General features: G+C 39.3%; 3 protein-coding genes across 8 annotated transcripts in view; 2 read left to right on the top strand and 1 right to left on the bottom strand.

Moving 5' to 3' along the window:
• LOC143024785 (uncharacterized) overlaps window positions 1–1,981 on the top strand; it is a 170,947-nt gene extending 168,966 nt beyond the window's left edge. The window contains exon 4 of one of the 2 annotated variants that reach the window (XM_076183960.1): window positions 1–1,981. This exon is cut by the window's left edge and continues 527 nt beyond it. The gene's annotated coding sequence lies outside the window, so the exon portion shown is untranslated. The other variant, XM_076183959.1, reaches the window with a different exon arrangement.
• A 1,963-nt stretch (window positions 1,982–3,944) lies between these two features.
• LOC143024783 (uncharacterized) lies at window positions 3,945–13,383 on the bottom strand. Of its 2 annotated transcripts, none has more exons than XM_076183957.1 (5): window positions 13,186–13,383; window positions 10,145–10,365; window positions 9,675–9,765; window positions 8,743–8,973; window positions 3,945–8,416 (listed from the first exon to the last, which is right to left on the bottom strand). In XM_076183957.1, the coding sequence occupies exons 2-5, from the start codon at window positions 10,357–10,359 to the stop codon at window positions 8,300–8,302; spliced, it is 654 nt and encodes a 217-aa protein (XP_076040072.1). In that variant the 5' UTR covers window positions 10,360–10,365; window positions 13,186–13,383; the 3' UTR covers window positions 3,945–8,299. The 2 variants fall into 2 exon arrangements, with proteins under 2 accessions (XP_076040072.1, XP_076040073.1); XM_076183958.1 differs by lacking the exon at window positions 13,186–13,383 and adding an exon at window positions 13,119–13,141.
• A 166-nt stretch (window positions 13,384–13,549) lies between these two features.
• Window positions 13,550–24,706, top strand: part of LOC143024782 (condensin-2 complex subunit H2-like) — a 38,377-nt gene continuing 27,220 nt past the window's right edge. For 2 of the 4 annotated variants that reach the window (XM_076183956.1, XM_076183953.1), the window contains exons 1-5: window positions 13,550–13,685; window positions 16,694–16,815; window positions 16,972–17,097; window positions 18,320–18,543; window positions 24,073–24,295. In XM_076183956.1, coding sequence (XP_076040071.1) covers window positions 16,717–16,815; window positions 16,972–17,097; window positions 18,320–18,543; window positions 24,073–24,295 — 672 coding nt within the window. In that variant the 5' untranslated portion in view covers window positions 13,550–13,685; window positions 16,694–16,716. Of the gene's footprint in view, window positions 13,686–13,845; window positions 14,123–16,693; window positions 16,816–16,971; window positions 17,098–18,319; window positions 18,544–24,072; window positions 24,296–24,706 lie in introns of those variants that run through there. The other 2 variants (XM_076183955.1, XM_076183954.1) reach the window with 2 other exon arrangements.

The following is a 24,706-nucleotide window of genomic DNA, read 5'->3' as shown; positions in this document are numbered from 1 at the left end:
GTTTCCAGGATTCTTGCATATGGTCTGTGCACCAGTGAATACAATTACAGTATTATGATTTTTGAACAACAAATCCTGGATACAAACTCTGTGTACACGAGGTTTACAGAAACCATCCCCATCACTAGTTGTCATAACTCATCATGATTCAATATGTCACGATGTTATTACCACAATTTAATGTGATAATTTCCCATTGCATTACATGACTTGGTTACGTAAGGTGATAATGCATTTCGTAACATGCAGATAATGTTTGCTGTTAGGACACTATGCCCCTCCATGGCCCAGGACAGGGATGGGCAATCCTTGTCACATTAACAACTTTTACCGGCACGCGAAACCCAAAGCTTATTAATTAAATATATATATATATATATATATATGTATGTATATTGGGGACCTAGACCCGCGAGAAAATTTTGTACAAAATATTTGACATATTTTGGCACGCATACTCAAAAAGGTTGCCCGTCCCTGTTCTATAGCACGGTTCGATGTGACGTCTTGGCAGTCCTTGGAATTATATTACACCTTTTTCTCCACTGCGATTTCTTGACTTGCAATGTTGTGTGGTGTGAAGCAACCTTTGTTCAGTTTTACATGGCCCCATCAAATGGAAATTACATATAATGACATTGAGTTGTGTGTATATTAACACTGAAGACTTTTTAATGCACTGCTATCATCCAAGTGACGTTACGGTGACCAACTGTAAGGTCACAAGATACAATAGTGTCTGATTGCTGTGTGATGTATTATCTTTTAGAACAATGTAAGCTGTTTAAATGTCATTTTAGGTACTATTTGATGTAATGACTTCCTTTGACCATTATTTTGATTATGATTTTGTGATCCCCATGTATCAACATTTGCTGAAGAGGCAGTTAAAAGGTTATTCTGTAAATAAATAACAGTACATGACAATACCTACCCTAACTTAACCGAAAGCATCGGAAGAAATCATAACGACAGAAATATCGTCGAATGCGCGTTTGTTTCCAAAGCGACGGCAATACTTTTTAATATACCAATCCCATTTCATGGTTTATTCTTTTTAATTGTGAAACTTATTTTTGATATCCATTCCATACGATTTGCAAATATACGTGTGGTTGAAGGGTTAGAAAGAGCAAAAGGATACCTGATCAGATGAAAAAAATACCAACGGGTATACTTCTTATTCTTATAAAAAAAAAATCATACAAATGGCACAGAACATACGAGTGGTTGAAGGGATAAAAAAAAAAATAGTTAAAGACCACACTAAAATCGCTGTCGACGGGTATTCTATTCTGTCGATTGTCAGTTTGCTGTATTTGAAAATTCAATTACAAATGCCTGTCTACGAGTCATCTTAAAAAGAAAGTGTCAGCAGTATACTCAAAACTTACAACAATATGTGCCCTAATCGCGTATTCACCCTACAAAAATATACAACTTTTATTTTGAAAAACATCATTGAGATATATGTCGTGACCATGTAAGCATACATTATGTAGTTTCAATGTATCGCCCATTGCCCTGTTAGAGTAGATCGGAAGTTTAGCTGTTTGTTGCATGCTAATAAAAAACACAAGACCAGGTATCAATACTTAGGTTACTTGAGGTGTGATGATATATTTTTTGTATAATGAGTATGGTTCATTAGTTGAATTTATCGTAGCACCAAATAACACTGGAGTCACATTATCACTAAGCAAGAGGAGGAAGATGGAAAGATTTCTTGCAAGGGTCTAATCCACGTACGCAGATAAGTAGCTCAAATAATGTTTGATATTATTTTCACTGACTGCAAGCATGATTTATTTACCACCAGTGTACCCTCTACCATACGTATCATTGTCCTCCACTATACCTATTGTCATGTTGTTCTTCCAAAATCTGGTCTATAAACTGTAGGATCAGCCTCTTTGTAGCTAATAAGAAATAAAGTTTTCCTGAGATCAAGACTCTTCTTTTCTTATAAATGTGGCTTTATATGATGCTCATTTGTCAAGAATGTAAGTATCTCTTTTGAGATGACCAGTGGTGCCAGAAAATTTAATATAATGTATATTTCTGTAGCTGTAACATCACTGTTCACTCTTTATGACTGCAGTATAACTTGGGAGCCTGAAATACCTGAAAATCTAATTTGATGCATAATTTTGCCGCCTTTGTATATGAATTCATTATTTTTTTTATTAGTGGAGGCCTATTTATCTGACTACCAAATATTTTTCCCCTTGTACAAGGGAGGCAGCCAACTCAAAAGGCGAGTACCCACTCCCATCCATTTCAGTTGTGTTGCAGTCTACAGCACAAAACAAGTACAACATGGTGACAATCTACTGGGATGCTCCCAGTTTGAATGTTCATTCTGCTTGCAGTTTCTGTTAAAATTTTGATTTTCCTCAATAAATCTGCTCATTATTCATTTGTTAAAGTACTCCTTCTACCCTTTCACAACCTTGCCATACTCATAGCTGTCATCCAAGGTTGCCATTAATCCTATATTTCACATTGATGGGGGAAAAGATAATGTAAACAGATTTTCTCATTTTTATTTTCACTGTAGTGTGGTTGATATCAATCTGCTACCTTTTCCAACAAATCTACATAAAAATAAAAAAAATCTACAAGGTCATGTCTAATCAGAATGTAAATTTTACACAACTTCCAGATCTATAAAAACTTTGGGAAAAAAATGTACACCATTAGCAAGGCTGAATTACCACATTGTGATCCCTAACTCAGTTTAGACAGTCCTATTACAAATGCTTTTTACATGTTCTTAAATTCCAATTACAATAAACCTTCTCCAAACTTCAGAAAAAATGCTTCAACATATCAAAATTATCATATTTACATTTATCATTTCTCATTTCCATAAAACATGTAGAACAGTGAGAAAAACAGTTTCCCTGTTCCTTTTACATTTATCATTCTTCATTTTCATAAAACCTATTCATATAGAGCAAGTGTTTCCATTCCTTTTACATATACAAAATCCTCAGCTTCATTCAGCTGCAGCCTGAAGCACATCATACTACTGGTCAATACAAACATCATATACAGACACAAAGCCATGGAATACATGTAAAAAGAGAGGAAGAGAGAGAAGGGTGTTCCAGAATACATAACTACATAATTTTCTAAAATCACCAGACATCAAAGATTTAGAAACATGCAAACATTACAAACATTTGAAACCAAATAAATGATTTGCATTCACAAATTTTCAGTCTTGATACATTCCTAATAAGCTTTAAATGAATACACACATTAAGCACTTGAATTACCACAGAAATATCTTAACTGAAAAGTAAAGTAGATCAATTGATATATGGAAAATTTTAATTGTTTGATGAACTGTGTGTAGTATAGGTTAAGATAATTTCAATTGTGCTTGTTCCTATCAACACTAAAATACCAGGTCTATCAAATACACGTGTTAGCTAAAACCAAGAGAAAAACCTATCTGACTTCCTGTATCATCAGTTATCTCTAAATACTAAACCCTGATGATACTTGTGCAGGTGAATTAAAAGCACAGTACAGTAGACTTGTATATAATCAACTTAGAGCATGTAGGGTTCTCTAGGAACTATCTGCCAGAACACGGGGCTAAATATAACAATTGTACATACCTTTTCCATACAAAGAAGTATTATTTTCTCTGTTTATAACCTCATGCATACATCTTCAATACTCATTGTCAAAGGCAAAGGCAAAGGCCTTGTTCACTATATCAGCAGCTTTCCATGCACAGCCTGTTCAAGTTCCCTTACAATGATCACCCTGGATAACATTGTCCCATTTGTTGTCTTTTTTTGTTAATCTGACATAGTTAGGATGGTGCACAAGTTAAAGCAACCGAAGACAATAGCAATACATACATATATACATACCAAAAGGTCTTTTTCCCTTGTAAGAGGGTTAGCCGAGTCAAAGCATACACCTTAGCATCTTGTGGATAAAGGATCATCCCTGTCACCCTACTACATGGCTTGGGTCAAAGGCATTGCAGTGAGATACAGCACTTCCACAGCAGGCCCTGACCACCAGAGGTGACTTGCCCCATCTGCTTTATTATATGGTGACCTTCCCACTTCAGCTGCTAGAAAAATTTACAGAGGCCATGTTATTTCTTCATCCATTTACAATTACTCTCCATCTACTTCTACTATTTGCTCTCTCTTCCTTGCTCTATGATTACTGAATTGAGTTCCAACGAGTGAAAAGCTGCAGCCCCGAAACAGATGATCCTATGTGGAGGATTTTGGTTTGTGTGTAGTGTGCTATTGGTTTGGTTATGGTGTATCCCTTTATTCTCAATGCTTTGTTTTGTGTAGTTTGTAGGGTGTCCATGCTTGCTTTTCTGATTGCTGAGAACCATGTTGTATAGGCATAGCCGAGTTTATTTCTAAAGAACTGATTTTAGATGGTAATTCAAGTTTCCTTCTGCTGTCCAAGGCCAAAACATACTACTGACATTAACATGTTTATTTTCTTGTTAATTTTTGCTGTCAAGTCTTTGATGTGTGGATTCAAGGACACGAATCAAAAGTGAGGCCTGGAACTTCTGGATTCTTTTCAAATGGAAGGGTCTGGCCATTCAATTTTACTACTGAGTGTTTCTTTGATTCATGGTTGTCTGGAGTGAGTAATGTTACTGATGATTTCTGCAGTGAAGCTTCCATTCTCTTATATCTGAGCCATTGTTATTGTTTATCTTCATAAGCTAGGGTGTTTTTACCTGTTATTTTGTAGTTGCTATGCTGTGTTTTTATTGTGAGGTCATCTGGATAGGTGTTTTGTTGTTGTGGGTAAAAGTAAGGTGATGAGATGTACAAGGGGTGAAAGTGGCAGTAGACTGGAAGTGAGCAATAAGGGAGAGCGACTGGAGGAAGTGGATAGTTTTAGATACTTGGGTGCAAATGTGGCAGGGAAAGGTGGAGCGAAAGTGTAGGTAGAATGTAGATTGAAAGAAGCGAGTAAATGCCTTGGTGGATTAAAGAGTGTAATGAGGAATAGACATTTGGGAATGGATGCTAAGAGGAGACTGTATGAAGGAGTGATTGTGCCAACAGCACTGTATGGGGCAGAAACATGGAACATAAGGGAAGAAGAGAGAAGGAGTTTGAATGTGTTTGAGATGAGGTGTCTGAGAAATATGATGGGGGTTACTAGGCTAGATAGAGTGAGAAATGAGGAGGTGAGGAGGAGAACAGGGGTGGAAAAGGAGCTGGGAGATATGGGTTGATGAAAGAATATTAGGATGGTTTGGACACATGGAAAGAATGAGTGAAGAAAGACGAGTAAAAGAGGTGTGGAAGGCAGATGTGGAGGGAGTGAACATGAGGGGATGTCCTAGGATGAGGTGGATGGATGGGGTGAAGGGGGCTTTGGGGAAGAGGGGAATGTCTGTTGAGGAAGGACGGGAGAGGACAGAAGACAGGGGTGAATGGAGAATGGTTGTATATGGATGATGTTGTGATTGCATGAGGTGGAATGGGTGGGGGGAGGGGGGGAGGTAGTGTGTGTGAGCAAAATTTGACGCAGCCCAAAGGGATTTCTCCGTCCTCTCATTTTATGCAATGGGAGGACGGAGAGGGGGGGTCACCGATTTAATGAAGCGGCCTTGCTGTGGATGTGCTGTGTCTTGCGACACTGCTTCTGACCCAGGGCAGTGGACAAGGTGCAGGGATGACCCGTCATTTCAGGAGGTGCTAAGATAAGAGGGAGGGTGGAGGGGTGTGGTGTGTATTCAGGGATGGAATGGGTGGGAATGATTTTATGCCTTTTTCTTTTTGGCTATCCCCCTTGTAAGGGGGAAAAGGCCTTGGTATATGTATGTATGTATGTATGTATGTTCTGGATCACTCATGAAGAGGCAAGATAATGCAATTGAGAGTATTCTTGGAAGATTTCATTGTAGTCAAGTAGTCCCAGAAGTTGGGCATTTTGGGTTATTCTGCAATGTCTGCCAACTATGAAGTTTGTCAGCCATATCTTGTTATTGTTGTGGATGTCTTTTTCTTTATAGTGTGTGTCTAAGAATCTTGTCAAAGGCTTTCTTTCTGGTGGCATTTTCTTGTTAAATCCTTCCAGCATCTATTGTGTTATGTTTGCAAGCAGTATGCTGGTGGAGTGGCCCTCCATGAATCCATATGTTAAGGGAGGTGGGTAGATTAGTAATATTTCATTTTCTTATAATTCTTTCCATAAACTCAGTAACAGTGGACAGTATCGAGAGTAATCCATTGGATGCTGGGTTTTCTGGTGGTATTACTTATGATTATGGTTTTAATGTGGTAGATGCTATGATTTAGCCATCTTATATGGGGGAAAGGGCCTTCAGTATGCATGTATGTTATCTAAGACAAATATTCTGGAATTCTTCTAAGAACCTCTACTTGATATTACAGATTTTAAAATTCTCTCTTATAAACTCCATACTCCTACTGTAGGTTTATTTCCAAATGTTATTATTCTTGTCCAGTAATCTTCTTAATGATTTGCAATGGTCAGCTGAGTGAAATGTCTGCCCAGGTGGGCAATCGTCCAATCCATAAATTAAAGGAATATTATAAATTACACTTGGCATCAAACCCATATTCATGAGACCATATCCGAATGGAGGATACATGTTCACCCACTTCACTCAGCTAACCACTGCAACCCAAGGTTGGTTCTTGGATAGGAACTCAATGTTGGGAAATACTCCTGAACCCCAAAGTCCAGATTTGACTCCACCTTTGGCAACAAAAATTACTTGTTTAGCATCCCTGCCCAACTCTAAAATATGCCCCTGATCTTTATTTTTTTTTTTTATTCTTTATATATGAACTTGGTCCAACATCAGAGAACTCCTCCTCTCAGAGAGGCAACACAAAACAATTAAAATGTTTTAACAATTGTTATGATTCCATCTTTTCTCAGCTTCAAATCTTCTGTGGCTTTTTGTACCTCCCTATCATGCCATCAGACCATGAATATGGACCATGGATGTCTTACTCCGTTAAACATACTCTGCTACTTTTGAAAAGCAACCGTATAATACTAAAATGGCTGGATGGTGAACAAGTAATATTTTCATAAATCCTTTCATAGTTTCCCAACTCTAGCTCCTCGTGAACACTTCTTGTAACTGTAATTCGTTTATTTAATTCACATAAAAATTTTAATTATCTAAAGAAACTGTAAATTGGGTCGTGTTGGACACACATCATAAACATTCTCCTACAGTACTTTGTTATCAAAATCAAGAGCAGATAATTTATTAATAAAGAAAAAAAACACGAACAACAGTTACTTTACTCATAGGAAAATCTTGACATTTGCAGTCTTCTTAACAAGTGATAAATTGTTAGACAAGTTCTTTATAAATAACGAGTTAAAAATGACTAGAAAAGTTCTTTGGGAACAGTTGCATTGAGTATTTCATATATGTCCTTCCTATAAGTTACCTAGGCATGAGTGAAGGCTGTGATGTGTACTACATCAATCATGAGTCTGTCAACCAAATACAAGTGCTTCCTTTCTAATGGTCTCCATTTGTTCACTGCATACATGGTATCCATTCACCTGTGTCTTACATGGAAGTCCAATTCACCACATAATGGAATGCTTAAGAATCATACATTTAATACTGCTGATAATACAAATAATACTTGTCCATATAATACTGTCATGATACAAGTACTGGAAACCACCTTCATATATTTAGAATGCTACAGAACATAATAAAAAAGTAATTATATGAATTAGAAAAAAAAGCACTTAATATTCCTCCATGGAAACATCTTAAAATAATCCTGAGAGACTGTAATACCTTAACACAATGTACAAATCACTAACAATAATCAAAACTGCAATGAAGGGTACAGACACAACAGATAAGGAGAAAGAAGGAGATGAACAGAAGGGAATTTTCAGGGTTCACTGTTCCATATTGGGACGATGAGTAAAGTGAGAAGATCTTGTGCAAGTGAAAGAATAGAAGGAAGCAAAGGAAAAGGGCAAGATGGAGGGAGGGAGGGAGGGAGAGAGAGAGAGAGAAAAAAAAAACAGGTTTACAGTAGAGAGAGAATCATGACAGAAGCTAAGAAGAAAACAACTGAATAATAATATGCACCAAAAAGCTACATCATTTATCCAATCTTTCAATGATTATGGCAAATAAATAATTATGACAATGGTGTCAAAATATATATGAAATGACTAACCTTTTAAACACAATGTATTCCAATTATGTCAGCACATCGAGTAATTATGTCAAGTTCTTTTTGAATGAACCCTTAAATGTTTAGACTCAACCATTCAATCTATTGATTTCCTTTTGTATGTTGTCCCGTGCCGTGGACTCGTATTCATTTTGGAACTCCCGCGTAGCAAACACATTTGGAATTAAGAGAAGACTCTTAAGAATCTGAAAAATATAAACATGTGTAACCATAAGAAACTAAATCTATATACATAGAAACATTCAAGTTTGTATAATTACAATAACTAACACAGAGCTAAGATAAAACAAATAAATTGGTGATGGATGGGTGCATGCCTTGGCTGGCTACTTCTTTATATATTAATGAATGGATAGAATTTTATGTTTCATGATGATCATCTATTCCATACTAAAAGTTCTCTGTCAATTTTGTTATTGTTGGTTTCTGCCAAAAAATTAAAGACACCACAAGGCCCATGGGTAGATAGACTGAAATCATTCTCTTATTCATAAATCAAAATGCATATTACCTTTGCCCTTAGTTGGTTATAAGCTGCTGTTGCTAGATGTGTATATTCAGCTTGTATTTTGGTGGTGTACTGGTCATACTCTTGCTGAGATGCTCCCAGAATTGACATAGTAAAGTCAATAAAGTAGTGAATATCATCTGAGCCACTGCCTCCCTCTGTCATATGTGCTTCTGTTAAGTTGGTGGAGGAAGCCTCCAGCAAAGTCTCCACGCTTTTGGCCAAAGGCGACTCCTTCAAGAACAAAAAGAAAATGACATTAGAATAAATACCTAATCTATCTACACACACACACACAAATCAAAACCTTCCTCACAGAACAGTACCTGAAAATGACAGGCACACAGTTCTATACAAGAGCCTTCAATCTCATTACATAACAACATGAGCTATCATTAATCCCCTTTCTAAACACATCTCCAACATCATCTTCCCATTATAATTTCTACCTGACACCCCAAACCTCCCTACTACTGAGTCTACTGGCTCATTTCCTACTTTAGCATATAGATCCCCCAATGGTACATTTATGTTCCTCCCAAAACTCTCTATATACTCATTTAAACTGATAAAAAAATTATATTTTTCTCACTATGTGGACTGTATGCCCTTAAAAAAAAACATCTCCCATCTCAATGTCATCTTTGCCCTCATCATGGAAGACACTTCCCTCTATCTCACCATGCACATTCCTATCTCATCATTACCAGCAGAACCACTCCTTCCCTCCCTTGCATGTTTATCACTTCTGATATTCTGCACCACATTCCTATACTCAAACTTGCCTCTTCCCTTCAACTTAGTTTCATTCAATGCTAATACATCCATCTTTCTTCTCTCACACAAACCACCCTATTACTCTGAAACCCTCTTATGCCTAGGGGAGAAGAGATAACAGTGTGTGTGAAGGAGGAGGGAGGTTAAAGAAAACCAACCTGATGTCCATCTCCAGCTTCTTGCATGAAGTTTCTGAAGCGCTCAAGGTTTTTGACACCATCTTCTCCAGAACGAGGGTTGTAGTCTAACCTGTAATGAACACAATTTATAGAACTATATCTCTAATATTCAAATACTCATAATTTTGCCACAATAAATTAGTCCCAATATGTATATAGATAACAATAATGGATGAGGAGATCATGGAAAAAAAAGGAAATAAAAAATAACATAGAATACCTATGTCCTACATTGGAATATACTGTGGTGGTATGGTCTCCAAATAAAGTAAATGATATAAACAAAATTGAGAGAATGTAAAGAGAATCAAACAAATTGGTTCCCAGCCTTACACATAAAACATATGAATATAGATTAAAACCATTGGACCTGTCATCACTGAAAAAGAAAGGGGTATTTATGTAACTATAATATACTGGAAATTATACTTCATAATATTCTTACATACTTGTGAAAGAATATGGCCAAGGCTACAGCTTGCGAGTTTGACAGTTTATCTTCATATTGGTGATAAAGGACGAACAGCTGCTGAAGATATGAATAGTTGTGGAAGACACGTCCTTCTCCGGTGTACTGGCTGCTCACTGTACCCCACCACCGTTCACTTACGCTACCCTCGGCAAAACTCGTGGCTGCATCCCATTCACTGCGAAGCTGCTCCATTATGCCCTATAATGGAGATATTTCTCATGTATTCCTTCAGAAATATAATATTCTCTAAATATAATGAGATACACAGTAAATAAGGAAGAGTAAACATCAGTGTTAAAAAAAAAAAAAAATAGGTAAATAAAATTTCCCTGAGCTGTATTTGTATAAGGAAGGCACATTACCTCACAATACTGGAGTCCCTAAGTTGACCATCAATAGACAAGATTCAAACTAACATGCTTGATCTGATGCTAGGTTTAATTAATATAGACCAGTTCAAACAAGCATCAACAACATCTTGATCGCACTGTTCTCTTTGTAGAACTTATGTGCATACTAACATGGACTCTCAAATAAAGTATCATGAGATACACCTGCACAAAGTATAGTAAGCCCTTGATATTATGGACGATATGGGGACAGAGGTCCGTCATTATATCCAATGGAAATGTCGGACAAATCCATTATATCTGGCTCTACAACTTTCTGACAGACCGTACACAAACAGTCGCAGTTGATTGTGTGAAGTCAACCGAATCCAAGGTAATAAGCGGAGTACCACAAGGATCTGTGCTTGGCCCCCTCCTATTCCTTGTCCATATGAATGACATAAATAGTAGGGTGGACTCAACCCTCCTGTCTTTTGCCGATGATACCCACATCAGCCATGCTGTGCGAGAAAGTGGGGATGTGCAACATCTACAAGACGATCTCAACTCAGTTTATGCATGGGCCAACAACAGCAACATGCGATTCAACGAAGAGAAGTTCGAGGTCTTGAGATATGGCACAAATCAAGGCATTAAAGACGACACTGAGCTGCACACGGAGAGAGGTATGAAAATCACACCAAAAGCCCATGTGAAAAGCCTGGGCATTCACTTAAGTGATGATGCCACTTTCCAACACCACATCATGCAGTCAGTAAATAGAGCAAGAGGGATGGCCAGCTGGGTCCTAAGGACCTTCTCCTCAAGAGAGGTTCAAGTGATGCTTACCCTCTGGAAGTCGCTTATCCAACCGATACTGGACTATTGTAGCCAACTCTGGTCACCACACAAACGCGGAGACATCCAGATGCTTGAAGCTGTCCAACGGAACTACACCAGGCGCATCAAAGGGATGCAAGATCTCAACTATTGGGATCGCCTGGGAGCACTAGGCCTATACTCTCAACAGAGGAGGAGAGAAAGATACAGGGCCATTTACACATGGAAAATCCTTGAGGGACTTGTTCCGGATCCCACGCCCTCTACAATCAAGCCATACCACAGTATAAGGCATGGGCGCAAATGTGAGAGACAAACTCTCCCATCAAGAGCCCCGGAAAGGATTAAGACCCTACTGGCAACCAGCCTAGGCCATGAGGGTCCAAAAATCTTCAACGCCCTCCCAAAAGAGGTGAGAGAAAACTAAATGCTCGGTGGACAGCTTCAAACACGCACTGGACAGGTTCCTGCGGAAGGTGCCAGACGAGCCTCCAGTGCCAGGCTACACTGCCATCAGTAGGTTCTCTCAAAACACACTACCAGACCAACTGACCCTCGCGAGGAAGGACAACAGAACTGGCAGCAGCGGTAGTCCACTACGGCTGTGAGGATCGACCTCAGAACTTCACTAAGTAAACTAAGTAAGTATCCCAAAGTTTGTCCAGTACAGTATTAGAAATTACAGTAAACCCGTGATATAACAGACAATATGGAGACAGGGGTCTGTCATTATATCCAAAGATCCATTATAACTTAGGATCTCTTGCTATAATGGATAAAGATCCATTGTAGCAAGGGTTTATCTGGTCAGATATTTTTTCCGTTATATCCGAAATCCAGTCTATCGAGATCCATTATATTGAGGGTTTACTGTAACACTACTTTTATTTTTCACCTCAGTAATTACAAAGGACATAGACTTAATTTTCCTTGGGGGAAAAAATTATTACTCAATTGGTTTGTACATGTGTACTCCATCAGCGGCAGACTGGGATGTTCAAGTGGCCCAGGCATTTTTCATTCACAGCAGCCCCGTGAGAGGGGGTGAATGGCGAGCAAAGTAAGTTAAGCAATTTTAGGGGTATTCTGAGCCCTATGTAGGGACATAATTGACTATTTTAGATAACATCTATAACAATTAAACTTTTGAAAAATAGATAAAGCTTTTTTCCCAAGCGGACTTGGCCCTTGTACTGGCCCACTTGGGCATGAAAGAATCGGCCCACCAGGCATTGCTCTAATGGCCTGTCTGCCCCTGTACTCCATCATATAAATGGGACCAATGACGGGTACCTACAAGTGGTAGTCCTATGACATTAACGTCATCCTAGCGTAAAGACTCACTTCCCAGTCGCCTGTATTCAAAACCCAGACACCCTTGCCTCCACACTGTTACAAAGGAAACAAATCAAAAGAACCTTACTATGAGAAAAATAGACAGCAGAGATGATTAATAGAACTAGGTTTATTTCAAGAACTGTTAAAAGATAAATTATAGCAACTATGGACTGGGTAGGCCTGCTTAGTTATCCCAACAAATTTAATTCAGTCGGAAGAAGCACAGCCGATAAATATGAAGGATCTCAGAACTGTTGGTACACCACTTTGCTCGTAAGAACTATTGTACTTGAGTAACAATGTGCAAAACGGTCGAGTTGCATGCCATTGCACAGCAAAATACACGAGTGTACATCAACATGTTCGAGAAGATAGTATATACCGCTTCCTCCCAAGAAAGAAAACCATAAAAGCACGAACTCATCTTCAGTAGACTCAAGCTACCTATATCTAGACAGTTCGTAGTACTTCCGTAGTATTACTAGCCTTATAAAAAGAGCACCATAGTCACCTAGCTTAGTAGAAACCGCTTTCACAGTAGATGTCAAACTCAGCTGCTAAATGTCCGATTCCAATCGTTTGGCTTTAAAACTATTTAAGCATTCTACTACGTCTTATATAAAATATAAATAAAATTAGTAATTTAGTGCAATTAAAAATTCTATTTTAATATCATGTGCCATCTTTTGTGGAAAATAATATAACCGATAAATTGCAATGCATTCGAAGGAAAACTAACGAAAACAGTTACTGCACTAAAATTTTGTTTTGAGTGTTTGTAAAGAAAAAATATCATTGGTTAATTCATGATTCACAGAATTTTCTTATTTTTCTTATTTAAGCTTAGTCATTACAAAATAAAGACATGTCAATTCTCATCTCTATGATTTCACAGTTCAAAATAATGCAGGAAGATGGCGGTCGGTAGATGTACTTTGTGACGAAATTCTACTGATGTTGAAAATTTGCGTTGATTCCTGATACGTTGACAAGGGATTTCTAAGGGGAAAGGTAAATATGTTTACAAGATAATATTCTAAGAATCCGAGAGAAAAAGTAATTCATAGGTATTAAATTATGACCTTTAGTGATGATTTGGCGGGTAAAACCATGTAAACAAACCGTTGTCGAAACTGGATGAAAATTCAAATAGTAAATCGTGTTATGACAGGATTAGGGTGTGCCTCATCGAATATAATATTTATAAAATATAAACGTATTATAAGCATGTACAATAGACGACATTTATTCAATTATGTTGAGGATCAGTCAGTTCGGTTTGAGTGTTAGGTTGTTTTGAAGAGTACCAACCGTTGGAATAGAGTTGTGGGAAAAAATCGCCTTGAAAATTAGTGTTATCGCCAGTGTATGTATTCCTTTTGCTCAACATATTGCGAATTTTATTATAGAGGAGTAATGTATATATATATAAAAACCGTCTATTACAGGTAAGGCATATGGACATACAGAAATATCGTTATGTATTTGTTGACAAATGTAGAATGTAGGGCATAAATTTTTATACAGAGATCATATTAGCCTGGTGGTATTTTAATTGCATTTTAAGATTATGTAAGCTTATTTTTAACTATGGTGGAAATAAACCATGGAAATACCTGTTGACTGACTTCTTCAAGGGTCATCCCTTAGGTAGAAGAAAGTTGGGTGTTTGATAATATTATAATAATATATGATAGGTAGTGATAATGCTCTATATACTACTGAGTGTTATGAATGTGCAAATGAAAAATAATATTGCATATTTACATCCATTTCATACACATGGATATCAGTGAAGAAGCCTAAAGTTATTCATATATATATATTTTATCAATAGGTTAGGCTAGGTTTGATGTTAATTTATATTTATTATTTTTTAATGTGAGGATATGGGGTTTCTAAGAAATAGAAAATGACAACTGGATGATACTAGTTTTTATCTTTGAATGATATCAGATAACTTATTTTTGTTGTATGGCAATTATAGAGTCCCAACACAACCAATAAATATCATTCCTTAGCATGAATGTGTTTATCTGGAAGAAAAATGAAGTGCACACTGAATTTTTTTTTATAAAAACTAAAATGAATATATAAAGATAAGGGTACTTGTGGGTTATCTTTTGCCACTTTACTAATGCATTTGGTTAGATTAGGTTAGGCTAGGTACTTGTGGATAACTAACCAAATGGTAAAAAGTGGTGATAGATAACAAAAGTACCAAAATACAAAATCATACATATATATTACCAAGGGCTTTTGGTAAATTTTTAGTTGTGCACACCTACGAGATATAGCGATAGAAAATTATTGATTTTGTAAATTATAATAGATGAACATAATATACAATTTTCTTGGTGGAAATCAATAACAAAAAAGTTACTAAAACCTATTTTCTAATGAATGAAGTTGCAGGGGCTCAGTGATATGCCATGTTTGTTTTGATAGATGCCAAGGTCGAAGAAATGAAAGGATGATAAATTGGACTATTCTAACCTAATCTAACCAATGTTTAATAATTCGGTACCTCAAATTCTAAAGATAATCTGGGCCGTCATCATCGTCACGGATGCTGACAGCCTGATTATTATTGTGCCTTGGGCAGTTAACAGACGATAGCAGAACCCTGTGTTCTCTCATAAAGTCCAAGGATTTAGGGTCAACTCGGCCCATGATTCAACCAACTTGTCCCTTTAATTACGCCTATCATACTAGTATTCATTTAACATGTTAAATGTTCAATATACATATAAGCTTAAGCAAATTTATAATAGCACATTAGATTGACTCATAAAAACATAAAATTACAAATATACATATACCTAATTTCCCCTTTCATGGGGGGTAGCCAAAAAGAAAAAGGCATAGAAACCACTCCCACCCATTCTATTCCCTACATATTCCTCCACCCTCCTCCCTCCTGTCTGGGGTATTGGCTACATGTTATTTTGGCAGAGTAGCATGCAGTTCATACTTTAGGGTCTATATGGGGTGCCCCTATGGACCAGAGCCACACATCATTTTGTCTGTGGTAGAGGAAAACTGTTCATAGAGAAATGATGACGCTTTTATACCACAACTGTCCCTCTGTTATGCTGTCCCCCAACCCCTTGTTACTGTACTGTACCATTTCTCTGAATATTCATTTCCTTTTTTCGTGTACCCTGTGGTGGGGGAAGAGAATGCTACCACCAAGTCTTTCCACTTGAGTCGTAAAAGGCGACAAAAAATGGGATGGGGGATGGGATTAGGAGTCCTACTACCTGTAGCACTCACTCATTTAAATCTATCCAAAAGGCCTCCCTTTCTTCTACACTCTTCTCGCTGCCAGGCCCATATGCACTTACAAAGACCCACATCTCCTTTCCCAGTTTCACCTTCATCCACATTATCCTTGAGGAAACCTCATTCCACTCCACTACACATTTACCTATCTCTTCACTTACTAGAATAACCACCCCTTCCCTCCTTCGCCCTCTCTTCACTCCTGATAACCTCCCACTTACACTCCCAAACTTACTTACATACTTACATACATATCTCTGCGTGTTCCCCTTCTACTCACATCTCAATTGTACTTATGTCTCTGAAATTCACTAATTTTTTGTGCCAACCCAGGGTGGGTAAAATTTTAAAATAAATAATTTGTGGTCAGTATCAGAAATACTGTATTATTATCTAGGAATTGTTAGTATGGGGCATTGTAGAATGTGGTGCTCTTTATCTTCTTGTGGTGGCTGTACCTGGGACAGTTTGGGACTGTGGCCAGGCCTATTCTTGGTTTGGTACATGTGAATTATCTGTCGCCAAACATAACCTAACATATCCTTGTGGGTAATCTGTCAAAACAGAAATAAAATGCTGGTGACAGATAATAAATAAAAAATGGGCAATAAGATATGCCACAAGTACCCTTGGATCTTCAGTTAGTTTATCCACCCAATAAATGGCAATGAACTATATTTATCCTAGTTGTGTAATTTTCTTATATACTCAGACTAGAAATATATATCTTCCAGCTAATGACCTCACAACTGCCAAAATGCCTCTCATGTCTACACAAGAGCTTGATGCAAGATTTGCAGTTTTTCTCAATCCAATCCGAGACCTCACCAAGAATTGGGAGGTGGATATTGCCAAGGTATGTTTCTGGCTGATTACAGTGACAAGGTAATTACAAAATTTGTAAATTGAAATATAGGGACTTGTATATATTTAATATGAAATGGATTGTTGATATTTGGTTAAGTGATTCCTTAATTAGTAGTATTTTGATTATCTTGTATTTCTACATCAGTACTTAGAGGAGTACTTGGAAGAGCTTGCTGATCTTCATATTACTTTCGATGAAGGGGAAACGCTAATGAACTTTGCGGAGGCAGCTATGCTCATTCAAGGCTCAGCAACAGTGTATAGCAAAAAGGTAAGAAAAACATGTGGCTTTGTGATACTAAATCATTATATTTTGTGTAAATTTTGTTATTTTGATGTACATACATATACCAACAGCTTTTTTCCTCTTACAAGGGAGGTAGCCAAAAACAAAGGCATAAAATCTACTCCCACCCATTCCATCCCCACATACACCACTCCCATTCACTACCCCCACCCCCCTCTTATCTTGGCTCCTTCTGGATGATGGGTCATCTCTGGATCTTGCCCACTGCCCTGAGTCAGAAGCAAGACACAACACATCCACAGCAAGGCCACTTTGTTTAATTGTCGACCACCCCCCCCCCCCCTCTGTCTCCTCATGCAGAAAAAGAGAAGACAGTAAAAAATCCCTGCTGGCTGCATCAAAATATCATTCACACATACTCCCTCACCCCCTCCCATCCCCACCCACTCCCTTCCATACATCACTGTATCATCCATACACAACCATTCTCCACTCACCCCTATTTTATCTTCTCCCTTCCTTCCACAACGTACATTCCCCCCCCCCCCTTTCCCAATGCCCCTTTTACCACATCTATCCATATCATTCTTGGTTGCCTCCTCATGTTCACTCCTTCCACCTCTGCATTCCACACCTCTTTTACTAATCATTCTTCACACATTCTCTCCATGTGTCCAAACCATCCCAATACTCTTTCATCAACCCTATCTCCCAACTCCCTTTCCACTCCTGCTCTCCTCCTCACCTTGTTTCTCACTCTATCCAGCTTAGTAGCCCCTACTATACTTCTGAGGCATTTTTGGCATCTCAGGCATCATGTTTTGATGTAGATTGAGTCATATAGGTGATCCTCATTGACCAAGCGAGTAGGAGTGTCACCACTTGTGGCGGAGGCTAAGGTGACGGCAGTTCGAACCCTGCCATCAACAAATTGGACCAGTGGTACAGTTAATTGTATTTTCCTCTACAAAGTCCTTTATAAGAGGCACTGTCCTAGCCTCTTAATAAGGGGGAGTTTCATGGGGGGGAAAATGAATCGTCATCAAGTGAATTTTCTTCTTGAGGTAGATTGATTTAATGTAGGTGATATAAGTATAGTATTAGCATGAAAAATTGAATTTTAGATAAAAAGTCTTACCATTTGAAGAAAATATTTAAGCCTCATTTACAACCCAGATTTCTTCTTCATCTTTCCTAAATTAAGATAGTTAATGTCCTGAATCTCATGAGTATGTCTTGATTCCAGGTGGAGTTTCTGTGGCAGATGGTCTTGCAGATGTTGGATTTACTCTCTAGTAAACGAAGTATAACATCTGGAAATGACCCAAAAGTTGCAGGCAGCAGTGGACGGGGAAACAGCACTGATGATGCTCCCGAGTTCTCATGTATTGATGATCTTGGAATGAGCAAAAACATCAACATGAAGATGGATGATGATGATATGGAAGAGGAGAGAGAGAAAGGATTCAGGTAATTTTCTGGAGCTGTTGAACAATGAAGAGAAAAAAAAAAATCAAAGAACAAGGACATCGGGCTGTAGTTTTACTTTGTATAAAATTACCTGAACAATACAAGGGTTCATCAAAGAATACGAGGATCATTTAGGCATATGGAAAGAATGAAAAAAAAATAACAAAGTATAGAATGTAGAGGTGTGAAAATAAAAAGATAACTGAGAATGAGGTGGATAGAGTGAAAAGGGCATAGGGTGCAAGATGAATGTCTGTTGAATAGGAAAGGGAGAGGGCAAGGGATAAATGTGAGTGGATTTCTTGTCTGCTCTTTATTTTGTGGTCCTGATCTAGAGACCAGGTAGCAGAACCTTGGGGGCCATGCCTGTTTGTGGAAGTGGGGCACTTGTTGCTTTGCATCTTGGGTTTGGTGGTCGCTTGATTGAAGATCAGGGGCCTTCCATCCATTCTCCATTTTCCTCCTGTATGGGACAACAGCCCCTTGCAGGTGCAACACCAGCTCCAGATCACAAATTAAGCTTATCATAGACAGACCACCAAACTCAATACTTCATTCCCTCCCCCCTCCCATCAACCTCACATAGAAATATTTCTCAAGAGAAGCAAGAACCACATGAGCACACTTGCATGAATCAGAACACCAACCAGCATAGAATCAAACTACCCCAAATGCAACCATTACATATGGGACACTGAGCACATCATCCTACACTGTTCCACACAAACAATACCTAGACAACACTATTCTTTGAGTGACCTGTGGGGCTAACTTGTGGGTGTTGCCTCCTATCAGGTAGCCATGGGTATCTTGCAAGAAAGATGTCAACAGATTGATTGATTATTTTATATTTATGGAGGAGGTAGAATGGAGAATAAAAGAAGCAGGTAAATGCCTTGGGGGATTAGAAAATGTAATGAATAATAGACATTTGGGAATGGATGCTAAGAGGAGATTGTATGAAGGGGTGATTGTGCCAACAGCACTCTGTGAGGTAGAAACCGGGAACATAAGAGAGCAAGATTTTAACTTCTTCAATACGAGTCAAATTCTCAATGGCAGCATCGGCTGCCTAATGTACGATGATTCGATGATGCATCGCAATACTCGCTTTATAAAATATAAAGTAACAGTTGTATTACTCATTCTCTTTCACTCTGAATATTAATAACCACAGAAAATATGATCAAGTCGGTTCACATAATATGGGGGTCACTCAGCTATAATTATAGAATTAATATAATCAAGACTTCGATGTTGGCATCTTCACATACCCACTTGTGCTTCATGATGCTTATGTAGGCGTCATCATATACATTCATACATATACCAAGGCTTTTTCCCCCTTACAAGGGAGGTAGCCAAAAAGGAAAAGGCATAAAATCATTTCCACCCATTCCATCCCTGAATACACTCCACACCCTTCCACCCTCCCTCCCATCTTAGTACCTCCTGGATGACGGGTCATCCCTGCACCTTGTCCACTGCCCTGGGTCACAAGCAGTGTCGCAAGACACAGCACATCCACAGCAAGGCCGCTTCATTAAATTAGCGACCCCCCTCTCCGTCCCCCCATTGCATAAAAGGAGAGGACGGGGAGAAATCCCTTTGGGCTGCGTCAAATTTTGCTCACACATACTACCTCACCCCCATCCCCCCGCCCATTCCACCTCATGCAATCACAACATCATCTATATACAACCATTCTCCATTCACCCCTGTCTTCTGCCCTCTCCCGTCCTTCCTCAACAGACATTCCCCTCTTCCCCAAAGCCCCCTTCACCCCATCCATCCACCTCATCCTAGGACATCCCCTCATGTTCACTCCCTCCACATCTGCCTTCCATACCTCTTTTACTAGTCTTTCTTCACTCATTCTTTCCATGTGTCCAAACCATCCTAATATTCTTTCATCAACCCTATCTCCTAGGTCCCTTTCCACCCCTGTTCTCCTCCTCACCTCCTCATTTCTCACTCTATCTAGCCTAGTAACCCCCATCATACTTCTCAGACACCTCATCTCAAACACATTCAAACTCCTTCTCTCTTCCTCTCTTGTGTTCCATGTTTCTGCCCCATACAGTGCTGTTGGCACAATCACTCCTTCATACAGTCTCCTCTTAGCATCCATTCCCAAATGTCTATTCCTCATTACACTCTTTAATCCACCAAGGCATTTACTCGCTTCTCTCAATCTACATTCTACCTCCACCTTCACTCCACCTTTTCCTGCCACATTTGCACCCAAGTATCTAAAACTATCCACTTCCTCCAGTCGCTCTCCCTTAATGCTTACTTCCAGTCTACTACCACTTTCACCCCTTGTACATCTCATCACCTTACTTTTACCCACATTTATCTTTAGCTTTCTTCTATCACGTACTCTCCCAAACTCTGCCACCAACTTCCTCAGTCCCTCCTCCGATCCTGCCACAAGCGCAGTGTCGTCCGCAAACAACAGCTGGCTCACCTCCCACTTTTCTCCATTTTCTTTAACCATCTCCAATCCCTGACCCACTACCCTTGCATTTACCTCTCACACCACCCCATCCATGTATAAGTTGAACAGCCAAGGCGACATAACGCATCCTTGACGAAGTCCCACCTTTACCTCGAACCACTCACTCTCTCCATTTCCAATCCTGACACAAGCTCTACTACTCTCATAAAAACTCTTGACAGCTCCCAGAAGCTTTCCTCCTATCCCGTATATCTGCATAACCTCCCACAGTGCCTTTCTGTCTACCCTATCATAAGGGGTTAAATGTGTTTGATATGAAATGTCTGAGAAGTATGGTAGGGGTTGCAAGGCTGGATAGAGTGAGAAACAAGGTGGTGGGAAGGAGAGTGGGGGTGGAAAATGAGTTGGGAGATATGGTTGATGAAAGAGTATTGGGATGGTTTGTATACATGAAAAGAATGAGTGAAGAAAAATTAGTAAAAGAAGTGTGGAAGGCAGAGGTGGATGGAGTGAACATGAAGGGGTGACTGAGGATGAGATGGATGGATGGGGTAAAAGTGGCATTGAGAAAGAGGGTGGGTGTCTGTTGAGGAAGGAAGGGAGAAGATAGAGGTGAGTGGAGAACAGTTGTATATGGATGATGCTGTGATGCATGGAAGGGAATGGGTGTGGGATGAGGCTTAGGGAGTAGTTATGTGTGAATTATATTCTGATGCAACCCAAAAGGATTTCTCCCCTTCTTCTCTAATTCTGCATGAGGGGATGGAGAGGATGGGTCGCTGATTAAATGAAGTGGCCTTGCTGTGGATGTGCTGTGTCTTTCTGCATTTCTGACCCAGAGCAGTGGGCGAGATGCAGGGATGACTCGTCATCCAGGAGGAGCCAAGAAAAGTGGGAGGGAGGGGGTTGAATGGGAGTGGAGTATGTGGGGATGGAATGGGTGGGAGTTGGTTATATGCCTTTGTTTTTGGCTACCTTGTAAGAGGGAAAAAGCCATTCGTATATGTATGTAGGGATGACCCATCATCAATAGACATTCCCCTCTTTCCCAATGCCCCTTTTACCCCATCCATCCATCTCATCCTTGGTCGCCCCCTCATGTTCACTCTTTTTACCTCTGCCTTCCCAACTTTTACTAATCTTTTTTCACTCATTTTTCCATGTGTTTAAACCATCCCAATACTCTTCCATCAACCCTATCTCCCAACTCCCTTTCCATCCCCCACTCTCCTCCTTGTTTCTCAATCTATCCAGCCTAGTAACCCCTATCATACTTCTCAGGCACCTCATTTCAAATGCATTCAAACCCCTGTCCCACTTATGTTCTATTTTTCTGCCCCATACAGTGCTGTCGGCACACTCACTCCTTCATACAATCTCTTCTTAGTATCCATTCCCAAATGTCTATTTCTCATTACACTTTAATTCCCCAAGGCATTTACATACTTCTCTCAACCTACATTCCACCTCCACTCCTCCCTTTTGCACCACATTTGCATCTAAGTAACAGGCTAACCTTTTCTTCCAGTCTTTCTCCCTTAATGCTCACTTCCACCTTGCTGCCATCCTCTCCCTTTGTCCATCTCATCACCTTACTTTTACCCACATTTATCATCAACTTCCTTCTTTTGCACACCTTCCCAAACCCTGTCACTAACTTCCTTAATCCCTCATCTGATCCTGCCACAAGTGCAGTATCATCAGCAAACAACTGGCTTATCTCCCATTTTTCTCCATTTTCTTTAACCATCTCCAATCCCCGGCCCATTAACCTTGTGTTTACCTCTCACACCACCCCATCCATGTATAAATTGAAGAGCCAAGGTGACATAACACATCCCTGACAAAGTCCCACCTTTACCTCAAATCACTTGCTCTCTCTCCATTTGTAATTCTAACACGGGCTCTACTATCTTGTAAAAACTCTTGACTGCTCTTAACAGCTTTCCTCCTATCCTGTATCTGCAATACCTTCCTCAGTGCCTTTCTGTCTATCCTATCATGAGCCTTTTCCAGGTCCATAAAAGCCATATATGAAAATAGGAACACAATATCAAATATGGAGGAAGTGAGAAATGGAGACTACTTGTTTCTTGATATTTCACCACACTCTTTATCTAATATTTTCAATGAACGCTTTTCATTTTCAATTTAATTTTTCTATAAAGCACTTTAGTTTATGGTGCATATGTACCTTTCTTTTTGGCTACCTCCCCTGTAAGGGAAAAAGCCTTGGTATATGTATATACATATGTATGTGTACCAACGGCTTTTTCCCCCCTTATAAGGGAGGTCCTCAAAGTCGAAGGCATAAATCCACTCCCATCTATTTCATCCCCACATACTCCATTCCCATTTCCCACCCCTCAAGCCCTATTTCTTGGCTCCTTGATGACGGGTCATCCCTGCATCTCGTCCACTGCCCTAGGTCAGATGCAATGTAACAAGACAGCACATCCACAGCAAGGCTGTTCATTTAATTGGTGACCCCTCCCCCTCTCTGTCCCCTCATGAAGAAAAAGAGATGGGGAGAAATCCCTTTGGGCTGCATCAAAATTTCATTCACGCATACTCCCCACCATCCCCCAGTAAAGAAGATAAATTATTTACCTAGTTATTGGTGGTAATTGTGAAATGACAATCACTTTCTTAGTCTTACATTGGGGAAAGGAGGGAGTCAAAAAAGAGAAGAAAAAAATCAGGGTAGCTATCCAGTAAGAGATGCTGTCAGAAGTTTATCAGGAACCAACATCAGGAGAATCTGAGTGGTTCTATTTTGTAGGGATATTGTCAAAGTTGGTTGAAAACCAACATCAGGAGGCTTCTGGGGTGAAGATTCCTCCATTAGTTCTCTGTCCTCATCTTGTCAGCAGCATGTTCATCTATACATGTAAACTGAAAACCTACCCATTAATTCTTAAAGGGTGAAGAGCTTTCCTTGGGCTGAATAAAATTGCCTGCAACCTTAAATGACAGTGGTGAGGGTATTTTAATATGATATATTGTTTAAGGATTAAACTTAAGAAAATAGATTTTATTAAAGAATGTACTGGTACTTTCTTCCATAGGTTTTTGGCTGCAACTCCTCTTCACCTGGTTGAGAAGGAAGGGGAAAAGGCTCAATATCGGATTAATCTGTTCATGAAGAACTGGGACACATTTGGGGTCAAGGATGACTTCAGAATCAATAGGTCATACTTGACACCACAGGGTTTGCTCTGTCTTGAGTTTCCAGTGGAGTTACTACAGAAACGTAGCACCATGGGCAGTCTTCCAGAGGAAGAGGAAAAGGTGAGTTACCGCTTAACAGGAATGAGATGAATCATAATGACAATGGACTTTTGGGTTTGGCTAGAAACCTGTCACCTGTCACCTGATGAAAAAGTATTAGGATGATTTAGACACATGGAAAGAATGAGTGAATAGAGTAGTAAAAGAAATGTGGAAAGCAAAGGTGGATGGAGTGAACATTAGTAGGTGACCAAGGATGAGATGGATAAATGGGGTGAAAGTGGCGTTGAGCAAGAGGGAGATGTCTGTTGAGGAAGGAAGGGAGAAGACAGGAGTTAGGGGTGAGAGGAGAATGGTTGTGTATACTGTGATGCATGGAAGGGAGTGTGTGGGGGTTAAGGAGTGCTTATGTGTGAATGATATTTTGACGAAGCCTGAAGTGATTTCTCCCCATCTTCTCTCTTTCTGTGT

The sequence above is a fragment of the Oratosquilla oratoria genome, chromosome 4 (assembly GCF_046742065.1).
Source record: "Oratosquilla oratoria isolate Oo_2021 chromosome 4, ASM4674206v1, whole genome shotgun sequence".
Classification (NCBI taxonomy): Eukaryota; Metazoa; Arthropoda; class Malacostraca; order Stomatopoda; family Squillidae; genus Oratosquilla; species Oratosquilla oratoria.
Note: the sequence above shows the minus strand (reverse complement) of the source record. Positions and strands in the feature narration are given on the sequence as shown.